General features: G+C 40.9%; 1 protein-coding gene across 2 annotated transcripts in view; it reads left to right on the forward strand.

The window, feature by feature from the left end:
* The first annotated feature begins 6,569 nt into the window (after nucleotides 1–6,569).
* The window catches only part of MSRB3 (methionine sulfoxide reductase B3), a 200,525-nt gene continuing 187,138 nt past the window's right edge, over nucleotides 6,570–19,956 (forward strand). Inside the window, exon 1 of one of the 2 annotated variants that reach the window (XM_032170657.2) lies at nucleotides 6,570–6,759. In XM_032170657.2, the coding sequence (XP_032026548.1) occupies nucleotides 6,669–6,759 (91 nt within the window). In that variant the 5' untranslated portion in view covers nucleotides 6,570–6,668. The remainder of the gene's footprint in view (nucleotides 6,760–19,956) is intronic. The other variant, XM_032170659.2, reaches the window with a different exon arrangement.

The raw sequence follows: 19,956 nt of genomic DNA on the forward strand, positions 1-19,956 counted from the left end.
ACTGAAAACGCTATGATAGCCTCTCATCTCCCATAAAAGCCCAAGTCTTTATAATGACCCATAAGATCCTACAAGATTGCCTCCCAGGCCACAGCTCCTAATGTTCTCCCCATCTCCTCACTGCCCTTTTTACCATCTACTCCCTAACCTGGCCTCCAGGATGGGCCTCCTACGGAGCAGGCCTGCTTTCACCTTGGGTGCAGCCTTTTGCTTGCTGTTCCCTCCTCTCCCAGGTATTTGAATGGCTTGCTTTCTTCTTTCAGGTCATTACTGTCACTTCCCCAACACTTTTAGCAATGTTTTCTGCCTTATTTATCTTATCAGTAGTTACTACTCTTTAACTTACTAAATATTTTACTGATTTATCTTGTTTATTGTCTATCTAGCACATAGCAAACATTTGGTAGATATTTGAGTGAATGAATGACTGCAAAGATGATTGCCCTTGTTGAAGATATTTTAAAAATTGCATCATATATTTTGATGGCAATTCTTTTTTTATTTTTATTTTTATTTATTTATTTATTTATTTTTATTATTATACTTTAGGTTTTAGGGTACATGTGAACAATGTGCAGGTTTGTTACATATGTATCCATGTGCCATGTTGTTTTGCTGCACCCATTAACTCGTCATTTAGCATTAGGTATATCTCCTAACGCTGTCCCTTTCCCCTCCCCCCACCCCACAACAGTCCCCGGAGTGTGATGTTCCCCTTCTTGTGTCCATGAGTTCTCATTGTTCAATTCCCACCTATGAGTGAGAACATGCGGTGTTTGGTTTTTTGTCCTTGCGATAGTTTACTGAGAATGATGTTTTCCAGTTTCATCCATGTCCCTACAAAGGACATGAACTCATCATTTTTTATGGCTGCATAGTATTCCATGGTGTTTATGTGCCACATTTTCTTAATCCAGTCTATCGTTGTTGGACATTTGGGTTGGTTCCAACTCTTTGCTATTGTGAATAGTGCCACAATAAACATACGTGTACATGTGTCTTTATAGCAGCATGATTTATAGTCCTTTGGGTATATACCCAGTAATGGGATGGCTGGCTCAAATGGTATTTCTAGTTCTAGATCCCTGAGGAATCGCCACACTGACTTCCACAATGGTTGAACTAGTTTACAGTCCCACCAACAGTGTAAAAGTGTTCCTATTTCTCCACATCCTCTCCAGCACCTGTTGTTTCCTGACTTTTTAATGATGGCCATTCTAACTGGTGTGAGATGGTGTCTCACTGTGGTTTTGATTTGCATTTCTCTGATGGCCAGTGATGATGAGCATTTTTTCAAGTGTTTTTTGGCTGCCTAAATGTCTTCTTTTGAGAAGTGTCTGTTCATGTCCTTTGCCCACTTTTTGATGGGTTTGTTTGTTTTTTTCTTGTAAATTTGTTTGAGTTCATTGTAGATTCTGGATATTAGCCCTTTGTCAGATGAGTAGGTTGCAAAAATTTTCTCCCATTCTGTCGTTTGATGGCAATTCTAAAAGTGGTTTTCACAAAATAGTTTGAATAATCATTAAATGTGTGTGTAGTCTTCTAATATTATTGTTTTGAGTGAGTTAAAATTTTTTTAAAATTATAAAAATAATTACTGTTAGTAACTTTAGGAATAAATATAAAAAGTAATTTTGAAGAAAAATGTGTTGAAGAGGTTACTAAATCTGAACAGATTTCCTTAAGAGATAATTATGAATACAAATGTAGGACTCTGAGCTGTGAAGAGAAACTGAGTCATGAGTCATTTAAGACAGAGAAAATCATATCAGATAAGGCTTTAAAGGCAAAGAATGACTTTGCAGTGATTGAAAGTTGGGAGGCAATAGTAAAAATTAGTATTAGTACTATATTCATATGTATTAAGGACGTACCACGTGCTAGCATGGAGTTAAGTGCTAAGCACCATGTGTGGTAGGTACCCTCACTTTTCCATTTTATAGACACAAGTATGAAGGCTTTAGAGAAGTTACTTGCCCACCGTCCCAAAGTTTTCACGGTGGAAGCCACACTTGGATAGATGTGTCTGATATCAAAGCCCAAGTCCCTGACTCCTGAGTGGTACTGACTCTTATGTGGCCATTGGGCTGTAACAGCAGCTTGCAGAGTGAAAATCCCTTGAGGCACCATTTTGGAGAACAACATGCCATTTTCCAGGAAACCTAACACAGCTACAGTTTCCTCTACCACTGGACCAGATTGTAGCCATTTTGGCTGAACAACAGATAAAAGAACTGATCTGCAGTTAAGGCCAAGTTGTTTGAAAAATATACACCTTCAGAATTGGACATACATACCCATAGGGTGAGATGCTGGCAATACAAGAAGCACTTAGGAACGGAGACTGAGCGAATAAAGAGCAGAATCCAGTCTCCTATCAGAATGCTTCTGTACCACTTAAAAAGTTAATTCTTCTCCTTGCCCTGTTCTGTGTGCGTGTAGTTGATTTTTGCCTATCCCGCTTTACATTATAAAACCTTGCCAAAAGCCACGCAGCTTTGCTGGTCTAGAGACGATTACTTAATTCTCCATAATATGGAAAATCTTGTTAAATATTTATTACTTACTGCAGCATATCCAAAGCAAAATCTGGCAGAGTCAGGCAGCATGTCAATCACTGGAGTATAGGCTTCAACTTTCTCCAGAATTAATCAACAAAAGGGATAGCTTCGACTCTGTCAAACAGAAAATACCATCATTGGAGATGCAGGCAAATCACTTTACTGTGAAAAGAAGGAAAATGGTTACTTTAATTTGGTCTTCTCTCTCTGCTTAGGAATCCCACCTGATTTTCTGGTAGTGAGTGCTTATTATTTTAACGCACTTGGTGACTGGGGGCTGGATGGTGTCATGGCAATGGAGATCACTTTTCAGAATCTGAGAGAAAAATTCCGGCGTCTCCCTTAGTCAGTCAGTATTCATGGTGTGCCCCCGACGTTGTTGAGGACAGTTCTCAACCCTGTTCCCACTGTAGCACATTGAGGCAGGAGGCATGCTTCTATCAGTGTAAGACAGTGTTCTCAGAGGTGAGAGTATTGACTGCCCACTTCCCACTATAGGAAAGCAGAATTTGGGGAGTTTGTACTGAGTGTAGTTTGAAGAATTACATCCCCCTACGAGGTATTACTCTCACTCTCCAATTGAGTATTAATTGGTTTAGAACAGTGGCACTTGTTTTGCAGTTGTTGGCATCTACCTAAGATGCTTCTTGGTGTATGTGAAGCGGGGGCTGTCCCAAGGCTTTGTGCAGTGTCTGAGGAGATTTTATTAAAGAGCTGAGAATAGCACCTTGGGGAGGTTACAGCTTAGATGCCTGTCATGTTTACCTATTCTTTTTGAAAGAGGCTGCCCCAAGCACAGCCCTATAAAAAGACAGCAACACAATCTGTTTATTTAGGATGGGTGGCCATGTTCTGTTGGCATGTGACCTTCCCATCTTAGCCACAACTGAAGAACTAGCACCTGGATCGGGGGCGGCCATTCTATAGGCTACTCAGTGGCTTATGAGACAGATTCAATATAAGAATGGTGATAGAATCAGATTCTCCCCCCTGGGGCATTTGGTTATGAGATATATGGAGAGAGTTGGCACCTGGTTGTGGGAACAGAAGTGGAAATACAGGCAGAGAGACAAAGAGCTGTGGTTACGCAACTTGAATTATTGTGTGTTCTGAAGACATTTCATGAGTTGCAGCTGTGGTATGCCAGAGCTGGCTCTATGGCCCCAAAAACTGGTTGTGTGGATCCCTTCCCAACCCTGCCTTCAGAGACATCTGGTTGGTGGGAGTATTTGTACCATGTGAATTGGTTAATGCTGTAGATCAGGGCCCCTAGTCCTTTCATCCAGATCTGGTTGTTAAATGTTTACCAGCACACCACTGGGTTGGGGGAGGGATGGTGTAGGAAGCAGACAGAAGCAGCTACCTCCTCTGGGTCTTTTGCCTTAAAATCAATGTTGAACGGAATATGGTAACATGATTGTTATTAAGGCTATAATAAAGAAGACATTTAAAAAGCATTGTAAAATATATGATTAAAATATCAATGGTTAAACTACAAAACTTATAGGAATGTGGTCAAGGGGGTGGTACCTTTCCTGTTCCCCTAGCTATCAAAGGCACAGGCCCCACCCACCATGCCCACAAAGGATGATCTGACAAGCCAGGTAAGCCTCTGGTCTTATTTCCACATGTATTCTTTACCTCGGTTACTTGAGGTAACCTGAGTGCATACCAGTTACTTAAAACCAAAAGAGCCCAATGAATACAGTTTTTGAATGCCACTTTTTTTTTAATGTAGAGAAAATAAGACAGATTAGTATGGTAAAAGTATATATGCACTTTAGAATGAGGATTTAATTCTAATACTACTTCACTTCTTCCTGGTAGCATATTACTTATCTATGCCTCAGTCTCCTTAGCTGTAAAATAGGGATAAAAATAATCTCAGAGATATTTGTAAGAATTAAATGAGATATCAGGTATAAAAAACATCTAGAGACCCCATCTCTTAAAAAAAAAAAAAAGTCGTGGCCCAAAATCTATAGGTCAAAATTACGCAACAAAACTGATTTATTCTTTCCACAGATATGTATTGAACTACTAAAAAAAGTGCCACTGTGTCTGGCACTCATCATGCACTTAGTAACTTTAGTTCTTTTCCGCCACTCTTAGCATATTTATTCAAGCCTTTAGAATAGCGGTTGGCATTGCTGACAGTGATGTCAGCTATGTTGATACAATGAACTCTCTATTTTTACTAACATGAATTAGGTTGTAATGATATTGCATTCTTTATAATTTTATATTTTTGTATGTAAGGTTCTTCACTAAAATGTTTTAAATATAGGCATAATTATTGCAATCCTTTGAAACATGCTTTACACTTAGGGAGCTCCTATATTCCTTTCTACAAATGGCTGTGCCCATTTTATTTTTGTTTTTAAACAAACATTTGGACTATGGGCAAAGAACTTTGCAAAGTGTTGTGGGGGAAGTAAAAAAACAGACACTTATGTAACACAAGGCTATAAAAAAAGAGGAAACGGAGGGAATACTGAAGAGCTTCTTCAGTATTTCCAACTACCTAGGTGCTAGGTACCTAATTAAATAGTCATGTTATGTGTCATTTAAATCCTTTATTCATTCCATTACAATTTGTTCACCATTACTTTATCTGGGTCATCTACCCTTAGTCCCATTATAATTGCCAATGCATTAAGGGTGACATTTGCCCACTTGCTATATAATTCACAGGATATGGTGTTTTTCAGTACCAGATGTTTTGAGGGGAGCCACTTGCAATGGACTGTTTTTTGGAGTATGTGTTTTAATAGTTTGCCAGAATTGAATTTGATTTGAAACAAGGTTCTTGATTTTCAAATATAGCATTTTCAAACAAATAGTGTGATGTACAAATTACCATCACTTTAGTTCACGTTGAAATAATCCACACTCTAAATCTGTTTGACATTTACCCCTTAAGTATTTTGGATCAATAAATCATTTCTGTATCATCTATCATCTTAAAATGTTCGTAACTACTTAACACCGTGCATCTCCAGGTCCTGTCCCATTAGTTTGAGGGAAAAAATATATTATAGCAATTAAGACATAATTATGTTGTCTTGAAAAGCTAAGGGTCATTTGGACTTGCTTACCCAAGGAGTTAGTGCCAAGGAAAATTAGGCAACTACAGGCTTGGGCCTGTAATTAAACATCTAGGACTGACATTTTGTTCATCAGAGGTGGCACCTTCTGGATGAATTACACCATTGCATTTTAGACAAGCTACGGTAAATACAAAACAAGTGTGTGGAGGGGGTTGGGGGGTGGACATGAATAGAGATTGGAGGTGGAGAGAAAGACCGGTGTAAACTTAAGCATTTTGTTGTGAAAAACTATTGTTCAGCCAGCCTGCCGGGGCTCCATATATGGTGTTCAAATATAAGTTTGGGAAGAGCACCTTTGCAGTTTTGGCCAAGAACACACACACACTCACCCTCCCCTGCTAGAGACGGCCAGCTCACCTGGAACGCAGGCGGCTGGTTCTCTGTATTACAGTGAGTGCTTGTTCAGTATGTATAGGATGGCCAAGTAACTAACTGGCAGCGCTGCTCCTGCCTCACTCTCCCACAACTTTTTATCCCCTCACCACCAACGCTCTCAACCCCTGACACGTCTTCCCACAGGTCCCTGGCTCGCTGTCCGGTCTCTTCGTGTTGGTTTGTCCGTTTCCCACTCCTTCAGCGGTCTCAGGTGGAACACGCCAGGTGGGCGCTTGGCTGTGCTCTGGGGTCCCGAGTTGGAAAGGGATGCCCCCTGGCAGAGGGCGGCCGGCAGCCCTGGGGCAGAGGAGGACGAGGGGGAGGAGAGGAGGAGGAGGGCAGCGCAGAGAAGGAGGAGGAGGAAGAGGGTGCAGAGGAGGAGGAGGAAGAGGACAGGGCAGAGAAGGAGGGAGTTGGCGGCCGCCAAGCCCCGGGCAGCGGGCCCCGTCCGCGGCCGGCGCGCTCCGTGGTCCTCCCTCGCTCGTCTCCTATGCTCATATTTGGACTCGGCTGCCCGTGCCCAGGAATTTCCCGTCATGCCTCCCGCCGCCCCGTCCGTCGCCCGGAGCCGGGGAGGGAGGGAGCGGCGTTCGGACACCGGCGGCGGCTGCCTGGCCTTTCCATGAGCCCGCGGCGGACCCTCCCCCGCCCCCTCTCGCTCTGCCTCTGCCTCTGCCTCTGCCTGGCCGCGGCTCTGGGAAGTGCGCAGTCCGGTAAGTTCGGGCTCCCCTCCCCTCCCTTCCTTGCCTCACCCCTCCCACCCCGAGCCTGCCACGTTAGGGTGTGACCCCGAGCCGGGATTCCATTCTGCGCCTGCTGCGCCCCCTCGGCCGCCGGCGGGGACAGCCCCTGCCTCAGCCGAGAAGGGGAGCAGAAGGGTTGCGCCTCGCGCTAGCGGTGAGGGGCCGAACGGAAGGAGGTCAGGGCTGGTTTCTCCCCCACCCGCCGACGGGAGGCGTCTGGCAGCCTCACTGACACCTTATCCTGTCCCGGGAGCCAACCTGAACCCGCGGGAGCCTCTCGCCCCGCGCGGGCCCCGGAGAGAGGGATCTGGCGGGGCAGCCCGCGGGAGGCAGGGGAGGGGTCCATCCCGGAGCCCTCTGCTCTGTTCGTCGGCCCTGCCAGGGTTGCCGCTCAGATAACGGGCCCGGGGCGTGGGAACCGGCCCTCCAGGCCTGCGCTTTTTCGCCGCGCGCCTCGGAGAGGACGAGGCGCGGGGCGGCGGGCAGGCGGCAGGGAGCGGCGCACCCGGGAGCGCACCCGCCGCCCGCCCTCCCTGCGCTGCTGCCCCGCTGCTGGGCCAGACTCCCGCGGGCCCGGCGGGCATTTCACAGGCCAAAATCGAACAGAACCCCGAGTTTGCCAGGTATCAGTTTTGTTTTGTTTTTAAGCAGAAAAAGGCATCCAAGTCTATTTTTGAAGTTTTACACTGGACTATTTCGACTCAAACTATATGAATGAAAAGTGCTGTTCCTGCCTTATTTGGTTTAGGGCTAATAGCTATCGGAAGTGGCAGTTCTGAAGTTGTTACAGTAAGACTTTATAAGATAATCTTCTTGAATCATGTGGAAACTGTTGGGGGGAATTTAATATCAGATTATTATTTTAAAAAGCAGTTATTTGAAAGTACAAAGGTAGGGATAAAGGTAAATGTGAAATTGCATGGACTTTTACATTTGTGATGAGTAGTCGTCAAAGCTTCTTGCTTCTTAATTTTATCTGGAATGGAAGAACATAAATTATAATTCCTTAGAGCTGAGATTACTTAGGAGATTTTAGTTTGCTTTTGTTTTTTCTACCAATTGACTAAATTGTCAAGTAAGATATGGCAAACTAGGACTCATAAATTAGTTGAAACCTGACTCTATGAAGCATAGATTATATTCAGTACTCTCTGGTTTATCTCTTCATATTTTCATTTGCAGCGCTGGTGGCAAAATCGATTTTCAAAGACAATTTTGTCTATAAAAAAATCTTCAGGGTTCATATAACTTATAAAATTGTCAGTTCAGATTAATGGTAGATATTTACAATATTTAAATTTATTCAATTTGCAATTTGTAAATAGTAACTTGAGCAGTGATACCAGTTTCATGTTTTTTTCTGCATAGTATTGTTTTTCAAAAAAACCCTGCTTTTTATAGATTCATATTTTGGAAGTAACTTTAATAGCACTTCTTGGGAAATACAACAGGTTCTAATTTCACATTTTTCAATGGATTTCTAAAAAATACTGTGCTGGATAGTGAAGAGTGGATTTTATTGCCAGGAAGCATATGTATGCTTTCTTTTTCCTCAGTGATGTGTTGACTTACCTAATACTTGTGGTGAAACGGTCTTCGAAGACCAGAATCCACTGTACTGGCCCCTTGCCAGTAATTTTGAACATCAAGTTTATATTTGGACCATTTAAACATATATTCTTTTAATTTTGGTCCCAGCTGATATATCAGTCTAATTTCTGATGACTTTTATTAGGGCCCTATATGAATATCTGGAAATTTTTATATTAAGATAAGTAGCTCTTTGCCATCTAGAATTTTGTCACAGTGCCTAAACTGCTTGTATGGCAAGGTCGCAGCATACAATGTAATTTAGATTTTGAATCAACACATTGCTTTTTGTTTTTAAAAGTGCTTGTTCCAATATTTTAACTAACATGTTAATCCATTAAGTCAGGAATCCTTACTATTTTGCTCAACTCAAAAGAGTATCCAAAGACTATCCCAACAGTAAGGTTCATGAGTTTTTCTAATACATATGCCATTTAATAATTAAAAATAGATTTTAAGGCCACGTGTGGTGGCTCATGCCTGTAATCCAACACTTTGGGAGGCCAATGTAGGAGGATTGCTTGAACCCAGGAGTTCGAGACCGGCCTGGGCAACATAGGGATACCCTGTCTCTACAAAAATTAAAAAAAATATTAGCTGGGCATAGTGACTTACGCGTGTGGTCTCAGCTACTTGGGAAGCCGAAGTGGGAGGATTGCTTGGGCCAGGGAGATCGAGGCTGTGGTAAGCCGTGACCACACCACTGCATTTTTGGTTCTGTCATAATCTGGTCACAATCCTTCTAATTTATCTGCACCTGTATAATTAATTTATCATAGTTATGGATTTGGTTGATGAATTTGATTCCCATGTTTAGCTTCTTGGTAAAATTATTAAGTTGGATAGTTTCCATGTCTCTTCTAACTCCAAGATCCTATAATATTGTTTTTGTTTATATAACTCTGCAGAGCCACCTACCACACGTGGTTCAAACTTCTGATTGTCAGCCTGTGACTTGCTATACATGTCAAACTGGTCTACCATAGCCAGATGTGGTGGGTGTGGTCCAGCTTTGGAGAGTCCGGATCTGTCTCAGCATTGTGTTAATACCTGGAACATGCACAAAGATACATACATACCCGGACAGATTCCATGTTAAGCTTCTATTACTTTTTCTTCCTCATCTAATAGCAGAAAGTGCTGATTATGTCATAGGGTAAATGCCTAACTGCTTTTCGGGGATAGTTAAGCCCAGGCCTTAAGACAGTTTGATATTCAGTTTTGTTATTTAGGTCTGGGTTAGGGATACCGCCAGAGAGCATCCAAACATTCCTGTGGTTGGGAAGGCTGGTTATCTGTGAGCATTCCAGATGAAATAGCCTATAATGGGTTATCACCTTTTGATCTTACCTCAGAGAAGATTGAATTGGATCTACCTATCTGATTTAGCAGAATTAAATTGATTTGGATGGGAGGGTAGTCAGCTATTTAATTTGCCAGTTGTTAGTTAGCATTTCTTATTGCTGTATCTCAAGGATTTACTTTGAATATTCTGTATTTTCTCTTTCCTGCCCATGATGTGTTTTCCTTTTAAAATGCTCAGCACAGGCTGGGTGTGGTGGCTCACGCTTGTAATCCCAGCAGTTTGGGAGGCCGAGGCAGGCAGATCACCTGAGGTCAGAGTTTGAGACCAGCCTGGCCAACATGGTGAAACCCCGTCTCTACGAAAAATACAAAAATTAGCCGGGCATAGTGGCAGGCACCTGTAATCCCAGCTACTTAGGAGACTGAGGCAGGAAAATAACTTGAACCAGGGAGGCAGATGTTGCAGTGAGCCAAGATCATGCCACTGCACTCCAGCCTGGGCGACAAGAGCAAAACTCTGTCTCAAAAAAAAAAAAAAAAAAATTGCTCAGCACAGTCCCTCATCCCTGTTCATATATTTGTCTGTATAGTATGCTGAAGTCCTATTTATGGCTTTAAGGGAAGTACAAAAAAGGAAAGTATAGAAAAGATCAAACAAACGCATCAAACAATCGACTTTATGAAAGATTTTGGTTATTGCCTCATTTAAGCTTCTATTGCAAGTAACAGAAATGAACTAGTTTTAGCAAAAAGGAAGAAAGGAATTTGTTGGAAAGCCATTGGAAGTCAAATGCAGGCAGACCTCATTTAGGGCCTGAGATAAGGGACTGGAAAAATCTAGAACATTCCCTGTCTCTAGTTTGCTTCACTGTTTTTCCTTTGCTGGTGTTTTGTTTTTTTTTTTTCTCTTCATGGTTAGATGTGGCTGCTCAGCAGCTCCTGAGTATTTATGTGTCCCTTCATAAGGAGGGACTATATTACTGATCCTTGATCCTAAATTCCTGGGAGGTAGAACCTGATAGACACAGTTTAGGTCACTTGGTTGACCTAGATTTTCCCTAAAGTCTCTTCTAATTCTAGAGTATCTGGTGTACATAGTACAGCCATGTAGATGGTTTGATTTTGCATTTTTCCATTTTATGTTATGAGGTTATAGTCCTTAAAATGAATTGTAAACATTTTCTCTGATAACAACTAATTCACTCTGCAAATAATCATCTGCATATTTTCAGGAATTCACTGAATAAAATGCTGACCTCCAGTGGCTCTTTAGGATAAGTTTATTAAAACTATAAGTGGTAGAGATATTTGAAACAGTAATAGTTTAGGGACTGAGAATCAGTTGTTTTCCTATTTCTCACACGTATCTAATATTTTCTGTCTCTACCTTTCCTTTAGGCTGTTCCTACTGTCTGGACCTCTTCTCTATCACAACAGGTTGAAGTCTTTAAGGCCTCTGTCAGATGGTAGTTTGTGATATTTTCCTCATACCACAGAATTTGTAATTTCCTTGTGCTTCTAAGGTGTTTTGGACCATGGTTGGAGTACAAGTTTTACTATATTGTCTTGTGTTGTAGTTAAGTCCATATATATTCATCTTCACTAAACTATAAATTCCATATGTCAGTGAATCACCTAGAATATTTTTTTTTTTTTTGAGATAGGATCTCACTCTGCGCACTCATGGCTCACTGCAGCCTCGAACTCCCTGGAATCAGGTGATTCTCCCACTCCAGCCTTCTGAGTAGCTGGGCCTACAGGCACCTGCCACCATGCCCAGCTAATAGTAGTATTTTTTTGTAGAGATGGGGTTTCACCATGTTGGCCAGGCTGGTCTTAAACTCCTGACCTCAAGTGATCTGCCAGCCTTGGCCTCCCAAAGTGCTAGGATTACAGGCATGAGCCACTGCACTCAGCTAGAAGAATTCTGATAGGCTCTCAGCATCCATTGTTCCAGGTATAACAATTCTGACTTTTTCAAATATTCTGATGCTTTTATGGTATCCTGCTTGCTGCTGTCTTCTTCTTTTGAAATTGGAGTTCAATCACTCTGCTCTTCTTTCTTAACACTTGTCTGTTTCCTAGATTTTACAGGCTTTTCTGTGAACACTCTAATTTCCTGTATGAAGAGAGAATATACAAATGATAGGATGCTTTCCTGTAACTGAGATGGCAGGGGGAAGGAGAGGACAGCAACTCATACGGAAGGAAATCAGCTTTTGTTGAGCACCCAGAATTTACCAGATCAGATAGCGAGGACAGGTGTAGAAGAAAATGAGCATATATAAAGAGGAATAGTGGGACAATAAAGTACAAATATGGAAAATTAAGTGGAAGGCTTTTAATGCTGTTAGGGAACTTGGATTGGGTTAGTAAGTTATGAGACTGATATTTTTGATCCTTGAAATGTCATAATCAGAGGTGAATGATAGGTTATATAATCTAATAGTTTAGAGAATTAATTAAATTGGGAAATAAGTCATAGGACCAATAAAGAAGTGTTTTGAGAGTTTCTGTTAAGGAATGAAGACCTAACGAGAATAGCGGCACCGCAGTAGAAGTGTTGCTAAAGTACATTGGACAGAAATAAGCAATTAGATATTGGGAAAGAAAGGGATGAATAAAAGGTGACATAAGATGTTAAGCCTGGGTGATGGGAGAGAATGTGATCTCATCAGGTTTGTGGGTGGAGGTAAAAATAAGTTTTGTTCTAGATCTCTTGCTTTTGAGGTGCTGGTAGGATATTCCTGTGGAGATGTGTAGTAGAATCCGAAGTGTGAAACTGGAACTTGGAGGGAGAGATCAAGGCTGGAAATAAAACATGTATGAGTAAGGAGAGTTAAAAATAAAGAGAAGAAGAGAGCATTTGTTAGCTGGAGTAAAAGGAAGGGTACAGGAAAAGCATCATAGAGAAGAGAGAATTTGATCTGACTTTAAAAGATGCCGAGTCGGTATATGGCATTCTTTTCACGAGCTTTCCTTGTTGAGGGGACACCACATTTACTAACTGGAGAGATAATACATGGGAAATGTTGGACAAAGGATACTGCATCCAGAATGACCTTTCTAAACTACAAAATCATTTCCCCTCTTTCCTGCTTAACCCTCTCTCAGTGGCTTCTTATCTTTCTTCAGATAAAGGACTAACTCCTAAATGTCTTCATCATCACCAATTTGAACACACATTGTGTCTCACACTCCTCCTCGTGCCTCCCTCTTCTTCCCCAAGACTGGACAGAATGTGAAGAAGATATGATTTCCACCAGATGTTGTACTCTTTATACTTTTTTGGGGTCCTTTATGGTCACTTTTTGTGGCCATGGTCAGGTTCTTATCCATAAAATAATTATTGATAACTTCCTAATCTAAAATGAAAAATAATGATAAATCACATACTTCCCTCTTTTTTACAGAATTCCTTGCTTGCCTTATCTCTTCAAGTGTTGACTGCAAGGTTCCTGTACACTTACTTGATGTTCACTCTGGTCACTATACCCTGATCTCTGACACTTGGCCGTGGTAGCTGGAGCAGCATCCTTACTGGGCATTGCTGTGATTGGGTTACCCGGCTGTGCTGATGTGGAAACCTCAGGGCTATTTATTGATACTTGGTTTCCTAAAGGAAAGTTGAGGGAATTTATTTTATGAGAGGGCTTTATTTACACAGATTAAAGAGGTTTATAAAATGTGGAGATGAATATAGGTGAAACAGAGAAAGAATGTTGGTATAGGAGGTGTTTTCGGCTGAGTTTGGTGGCTCATGCCCGTAATCCCAGCACTTTGGGAGGCTGAGGCGGGTGGATCACTTGAGTCCAGGAGTTTGAGAGCAGCCCGGGCGGCATGGTGAGACCCATCTCTACAAAAACTACAAAAATTAGCTGGGCATTGTGTTGCATGCCTGTGGTCCTGGCTACTCAGGAGGCTGAGGTGAGAGGATCACTTGAGCCCGGGAAGCAGAGGTTGCAGTGAGCCAAGATCGTGCCACTGCACTCCAGGCTGGGCAACAGAGTGAGACCCTGTCTCAGAAAACAAACAAAAATCCCCCCAAAACCAGGAAGTGTTTTCTCAGAGTCTAGTTCCCAGGCGAATGGTATATCCTGATTCTAGGTTTATAAAAATAGTATATTATTCATAACATTTGTCTAAAGTGACACATTTACATATAGTATATAGTATTGAGTAATTTCCAACTCTTTAAAAATAATGGAGACCCTTCCATGTGGTAGTAATTATGTTTTTAGTATCTGTTGACTGAGAAAATACGTAACAACAAAAGCTACTATAAAACTTTGAAAGAAGTTCTTGTAAATATAAAAACATTCTCATATATTTGGAAAGTATACATGTGGAAATTATGACTTATAGAGTCTACGGACACTTGATTTCTTGCTTTATGGATACTCTCAGGGAAGTTCTGGTCTCAACTTTGAGTAGCTCATTGTCCTCTTACTTTAGAATGCGGGGTATGGGGGAAAACTTCTATTTGAAAATTTGAGCCATAGCGGAAATTTTGGAATGACAGGGAAACCCCTTGTCAGAATCCTCTTACAATAAAATTATGTATGTTATGCCAGACAATGTACTTTATACTAAGACTGGACTTCTAAATAGTCTCAGGGATTAGAAGTCAGACACAATAAATAAATACTTTTAAAAAATTATATTTTTAGGTATATGAGCATTGTTGTTAGGACTACAGTGCTATTTTAAAGTGAAATTTAGTTGATTTGCATGTGAGTATACACCTACAGGTCTCCGTTATAGCCGTGACCTTAGTCCTATAGTCTTCTGTTACTATAAATTACATAACAGATCCTTATGGTTTCTTGGGTCACTTATTTTATTTAAAGACAAAAACATCTTTCAGTACATATGTAAGGCTTAAGGCATTATTGAAAATAAGCCTGTGCCACATGGTAGAATCTATTAAAAAAAAAAAAACAACTCAGGCAAGGCATGGTAGTTCATGCCTGTAATCCCACCACTTTGGGAGGCAAGAAAGGAGGATCGCTTGAGGCCAGGAGTTCGAGACCAGCCTGAGCAACATAGCAAGACCTAGCCTCTACCAAAAATTAAAAAAAGAAATTAGCAAGTTGTGGTGGCATGCACCTGTGGTCCCAGCTCCTCTGGAGGCTGAGGTGGGAGAATCACTTGAGCCCAGGAGTTTGAGGCTACAGTGAGCTATGATTGCACCACTGTACTCCATTCTGGGTGACAGAGCAAGACCGTTTCTCAAAAAAAAAAAAAAAAAAGCAAAACCAAAAACCGGAAAACAACTCAGGACAGTCCTTGTATAAATTAGATAGCCCTAAATTTTATGTTTGTTCTTTCATTCCTCTTTTTTTTTTTTTTTTTTTTGGAGGCAGGATCTCCCACTGCTGCCCAGGCTAGAGTGCCATGGCAGGATCATAGCTCACTGCACACTGCAGCCTTGACCTCCTGGGCTCAAGTGATCCTCCCACCTCAGCCTCCTGAGGAGCTGGGACTACAGGCTTGTGTCATCATGCATGGCTAATTTTTTTAAAAAAATTTATGTAGAGATAGGGTCTCCCTATGTTGCCCAGGTAGGTCTTGAACTCCTGGGCTTAAGCAGTCCTCCTGCCTTGGCCTCTCTAAGTGCTGGGATTATAGGCATGAGCCTCCATGCCCAGTACATTTCTTTTGTTTCTATTGTGTTTGATTGTCAGAGAACCTGAGTTTGGTTGGGGTTGAGAGGGCCTATTATAGGTGAATACTTATTTTATCTTAGATTAGTGGTGTGTAGCTAAGGAAAGATAAGGTCATATCTTCCTGTAACAGTCCAGATTAGATAGGGAAATGGGTGAAAAGCCACAAGTTGTTTTGCAACCCTGGTCTCACAGTAATTGAGAGCAAAAAGGAAAAAGTGCACTGTAGTCCCCCTTGTTTCTGATTTTGTGGGATGTGAATGTGCCTTCTAGTCAGATCGCCTTAGGGGGCCAGGAAGAGGAGGGTTAAGGGCAGAGCATGTTTACCTGCATGCAGAGCCACTTGAAAAATTGTAGGCTCATTTAAATATTTGCATCCTTGTGTATGTGTTCGTGTTGCAGGGGAGTCAGTGTAGTATTATGAAAAGAACTTTAGACAGTGAATTGGAAAACTAGGTTTTTCTAGTCCTGTTTTTGCCTGAGTCGTTTAAGCTTCTTGTGCCTCAGTTTTCATATCTGCAAAATGAATGAATTGGACTGGGTAATACCTGATATTGCTTTAAGATTCTGTAGGCTGGGCATGGTGGCTCACGCCTGTAATCCCAGCACTTTGGGAGGCCTAGTCGGGCGGATCACGAGGTCAAGAGATTGAGACCATCCTGACCAACATGGTGAAACCCCGTCTCTACTAAAAATACCAAAATTAGCTGGGCGTGGTGGTGTGCGCCTGTAGTCCCAGCCACTCAGGAGGTTGAGGCAGGAGAATCACTTGAACCCGGGAGGCGGAGGTTCCAGTGAGCCGAGATCATGCCACTGCACTCCAGCCTGGCAAGAGAGGGAGACCCTGTCTCCCATCCCCCCGCAAAAAAAAAAAAAAAAAGATTCTGTAATTTAAGGATTATTTTAAAGTTTCCAACTTCCCGTAATTTTTAATGGAAAAATATATTTAATACAGTATACAAAATTATATCTTTTTAAAAAATATTTTGTTCAAGTTGACTATCTTGTGCGATTCACTATAAATGTTACACTGCATCTAAGATCTTATATTTGAACTTCGTAGCCTAGTGTGCCCAGTAATTTGAGCTATTGGCAAAGTTACATAACCCTTTTAAAGATTTAGTATTTAAAGAATAGATTACAATGTATCAGAAGCATCGTATTAAATATCACATCTGAAGTAATGGTATTAAGGACTAGAAATTATGTCTTTCTAAATGTACAGCTGGGAATTGCTTATTTATGCTTGACAATAGATTTCAGATGAGAAAAGTCCTCATTTAGCAGGATGCATTACCATTGGAATTTGCCTCTGATTACCCTACTAAATATATTTAACTCTTAAGGTTGGTTAATCTGGTCTTATTGTTAAAAAAACTTCACTGTGAGTTTTAAAGAAAAAAACTTGGCTAATTTGATGATTTTAAAAAGTATCTTCTCTTGCCTGTAAAATTCACTTATAAGATTTGTCCTTTTTATGAGAGAATATTTTATACACAAAAAAGAATATATAGTGTCTGTATAATGTATAAAGAATATTTTTTAAAAATCTGGGTTTCCTCATCCAGCTTCAGAAATGAAATGTGAAAGGTGCCTGTGAGACACACATTTCCTGTACTCAGAAGTACCTATAGTCCTATATTTTGTGATTATCATTGAACACAAATAACTGATAAACCCTGCTTTCTTTATAGTTTTATCACAGATGTTTGTCTCTATATCATATTGTTCAGTTTTGCATATGTTAGAACATTATATAAATGTTACCAGCCGGGCGTGGTGGCTCATGCCTGTAATCCCAGCACTTTGGGAGGCCGAGGTGGGCAGATCATCTGAGGTCGGGAGTTCGAGGCTAGCCTGGCTAACAAGGCAAAACCCCGTCTCTACTAAAAATACAAAAGTTAGCTGGCATGGTGGCACGTACCTGTAGTCTCAGCTACTTGGGAGGCTGAGGCAGGAGAATTGCTTGAACCGGGAGGCGGAGGTTGCAGTGAGCCAAGATTGTGCCATTGCACTCCAGCCTGGGTGACAGAGTGAGATTTTATCTAAAAAAAAAAAAAAGTTATCATCTGCTGTGTATCCTCTGTGACCTGCATTTTTTATCTTTTTAAATTGTATTTTAGGTTCAAGGGATACATGTGCAGGTTTGTTATGTGGGTAAAGTGCATGTCGTGGGAGTTTGGTGTACAGATAATTTTGTCACCCAGGTAATCAGTATGGTATAGGTAATTTTTCAATCCTCACCCCTCTTCCACTCTCAAATAGGCCCCAGTGTCGGTTGTTCCCTTCTTTATATCCATGTGTACTCGATGTTTAGCTCCCACTTAGAACATGTGGCATCTGGTTTTCTTTTCCTGCATTAATTTGTTTAGGATTATGGTCTCCAGTTCCATTCATGTTGCTTCAAAGGCCATGATCACATTTTTTATAGCTATGTAGTATTTATTCCATGATGTATGTGTACCATGTTTTCTTTATCCCCCACAAAATTATGTTTATGTTCTCTATATTGGTGTATATAACTCATCTTTCTAAAACTTAGCATTTATTATCCGTATGTTTTTCTACTTTTTAATTTATTTATGCTCCTTGGACATTTATCCATTAGGATTCTTGTGTTTTCCTATGGAGTCACATCTGTATTTTCTCCTATTACTTTCAAGCTTCATTATCTATATATTTAAAAATAATAATAATAGTGATGATAATAGTGATAATAATACCAACTACTTACAGATATGTGCTATGTGTCAGGCACTATTCTAAATATTTATTTATTTATTACAGTTTTATCAAGGAAGTACAATATCATCATGATAAATAATATATTAAGATTAAGGACTGAGGCCAGAGTGTTCAGTAATCTGTATGACTGTGATTTAATCTGGCAGTCTGGCTCCAGAGTCCGTGTTTGTAATCATTACACTACTTTGACTCCTATGTAGTCTTTTCTTTTAATTATGCTTTTTCCCATTTAACTTTTTAAGATATTTAGACATTTCTATGACGTTCAAAAGAGAATGGCCCTAGTGTGTTGTTCAAATGGGTTCTACTGTACAACACCAGTTGCTCAAAGCCGTGACACAATGTAATTTTCCATGATTTTGTTCTACAGGTCTTTAAAAAATTCTCTGGGATTCACTATTGCTATTCTTTTTCCTAACTGGGGGGGAAAAGTATGCCTTATTTGTTATCCTTCTAAAATATTTCAGTTTTTTACTTTTGGTCTGTGGTTTGGAATTGATTCCCTTGATTTCCTGTGTGTGTTCGGACTAGTTTCTTCATATTTGGACAATGCCTTCCTCTTTTGAAAAATATTGATATGCCTTAGATGAATCACTTAATCTTCCTGAGCTTTGACTTTTTCAAGTAAGTTGCATCTGTTAAGTAATGAATATTTTAAAATCAGACATATATAGTTGCTAATCAGAACTCCTTTTCAGTATGAAATAACCAAGGGAGTTCATGAGGGGAAATAAAGAAAGTTTTTGATAGTGATTGGAAACTACTGATTTTACCCAAATTACAGAAGAAACATTGGCAGAGATGTACCACAACTTTGTAACACAACTTTCTTTTACAGCTTTAATTTTTTTCCTAAGGTAGCTAGCTAATTATCTTTTTTCCTGTATTCTGTGGCTTTCTTTCTTTCTTTTTTTTTTTTTTTGCGATGGAGTCTCACTCTTGTCACCCAGGCTGGAGTGCAGTAGCACAGTCTCGGCTCACTGCAATCTCTGCCTCCCAGGTTCAAGTGATTCTCCTACCTCAGCCTCCTGAGTAGCTGGGATTACAGGTGCCTGCCACCATGTCTGGGTAATCTTTGTATTTTTAGAAGAGATGGAGATTCTCCATATTGGGCAGGGTGGTCTTGAACTCCTGACCTCAGGTGATCCGCCCACCTCGGATCCCAAAGTGCTGGGATTACAGGTCTTTTCTCTTGATTTCCACACCCAGCTTCTGTGGCTTTTTTGATGTCTTAAAGTTTTTCCAAGCTCTTGGGTAATTTCCTAATATCCCTTATTAAAACATGTTTAAATACCTCTCATCTTAGAAAACAAAAAGCCTGCTCAAACCTGCCCCCACCCCACAATCAATTTATTTCACAAGTTGCTTACTTCCTTGCTGTCTCTGTTTATCTGCCATCCATCCAAAAATATGTATTGAGCCCTGTTACATGTCAGGCACTAACTTGTCTAATCTGAGGTTACAGTATGGACCAGAGAAACACAGGACCTCATTCTCAGGGTCTTTCGTTCTCAGTTTGGAACCAGCATGGCATGTTGTAGAAAGAGTAAGTAGACTATTTTGTGGTAGGAGCAAGAGAGAGCATGGTTAGAGTTTAGGGCAAAGAAGACCAGATTATATGGGGCTTTTAGATCATTATGAGGAGTTTAGATAGTGTTCTGTGTGATGGAAGCCATTAGAGGATTTTAGGTAGGCAGTGGCAAGATCTGATCTGCATTTTAAAATAATCACTCCAGCTGCTTTGTGTTGAACGGATTGTAGGGGCCAAGGGTGGAGGCGGTAAACCATTTAGGCCTACTTCAGTGGTTCAGATAGGAATTGATAATGGTTTGGACCACAGTGGTGGTGGCAGAACTGAGAC

The sequence above is a fragment of the Hylobates moloch genome, unplaced genomic scaffold, assembly GCF_009828535.3.
Source record: "Hylobates moloch isolate HMO894 unplaced genomic scaffold, HMol_V3 SCAFFOLD_12, whole genome shotgun sequence".
Classification (NCBI taxonomy): Eukaryota; Metazoa; Chordata; class Mammalia; order Primates; family Hylobatidae; genus Hylobates; species Hylobates moloch.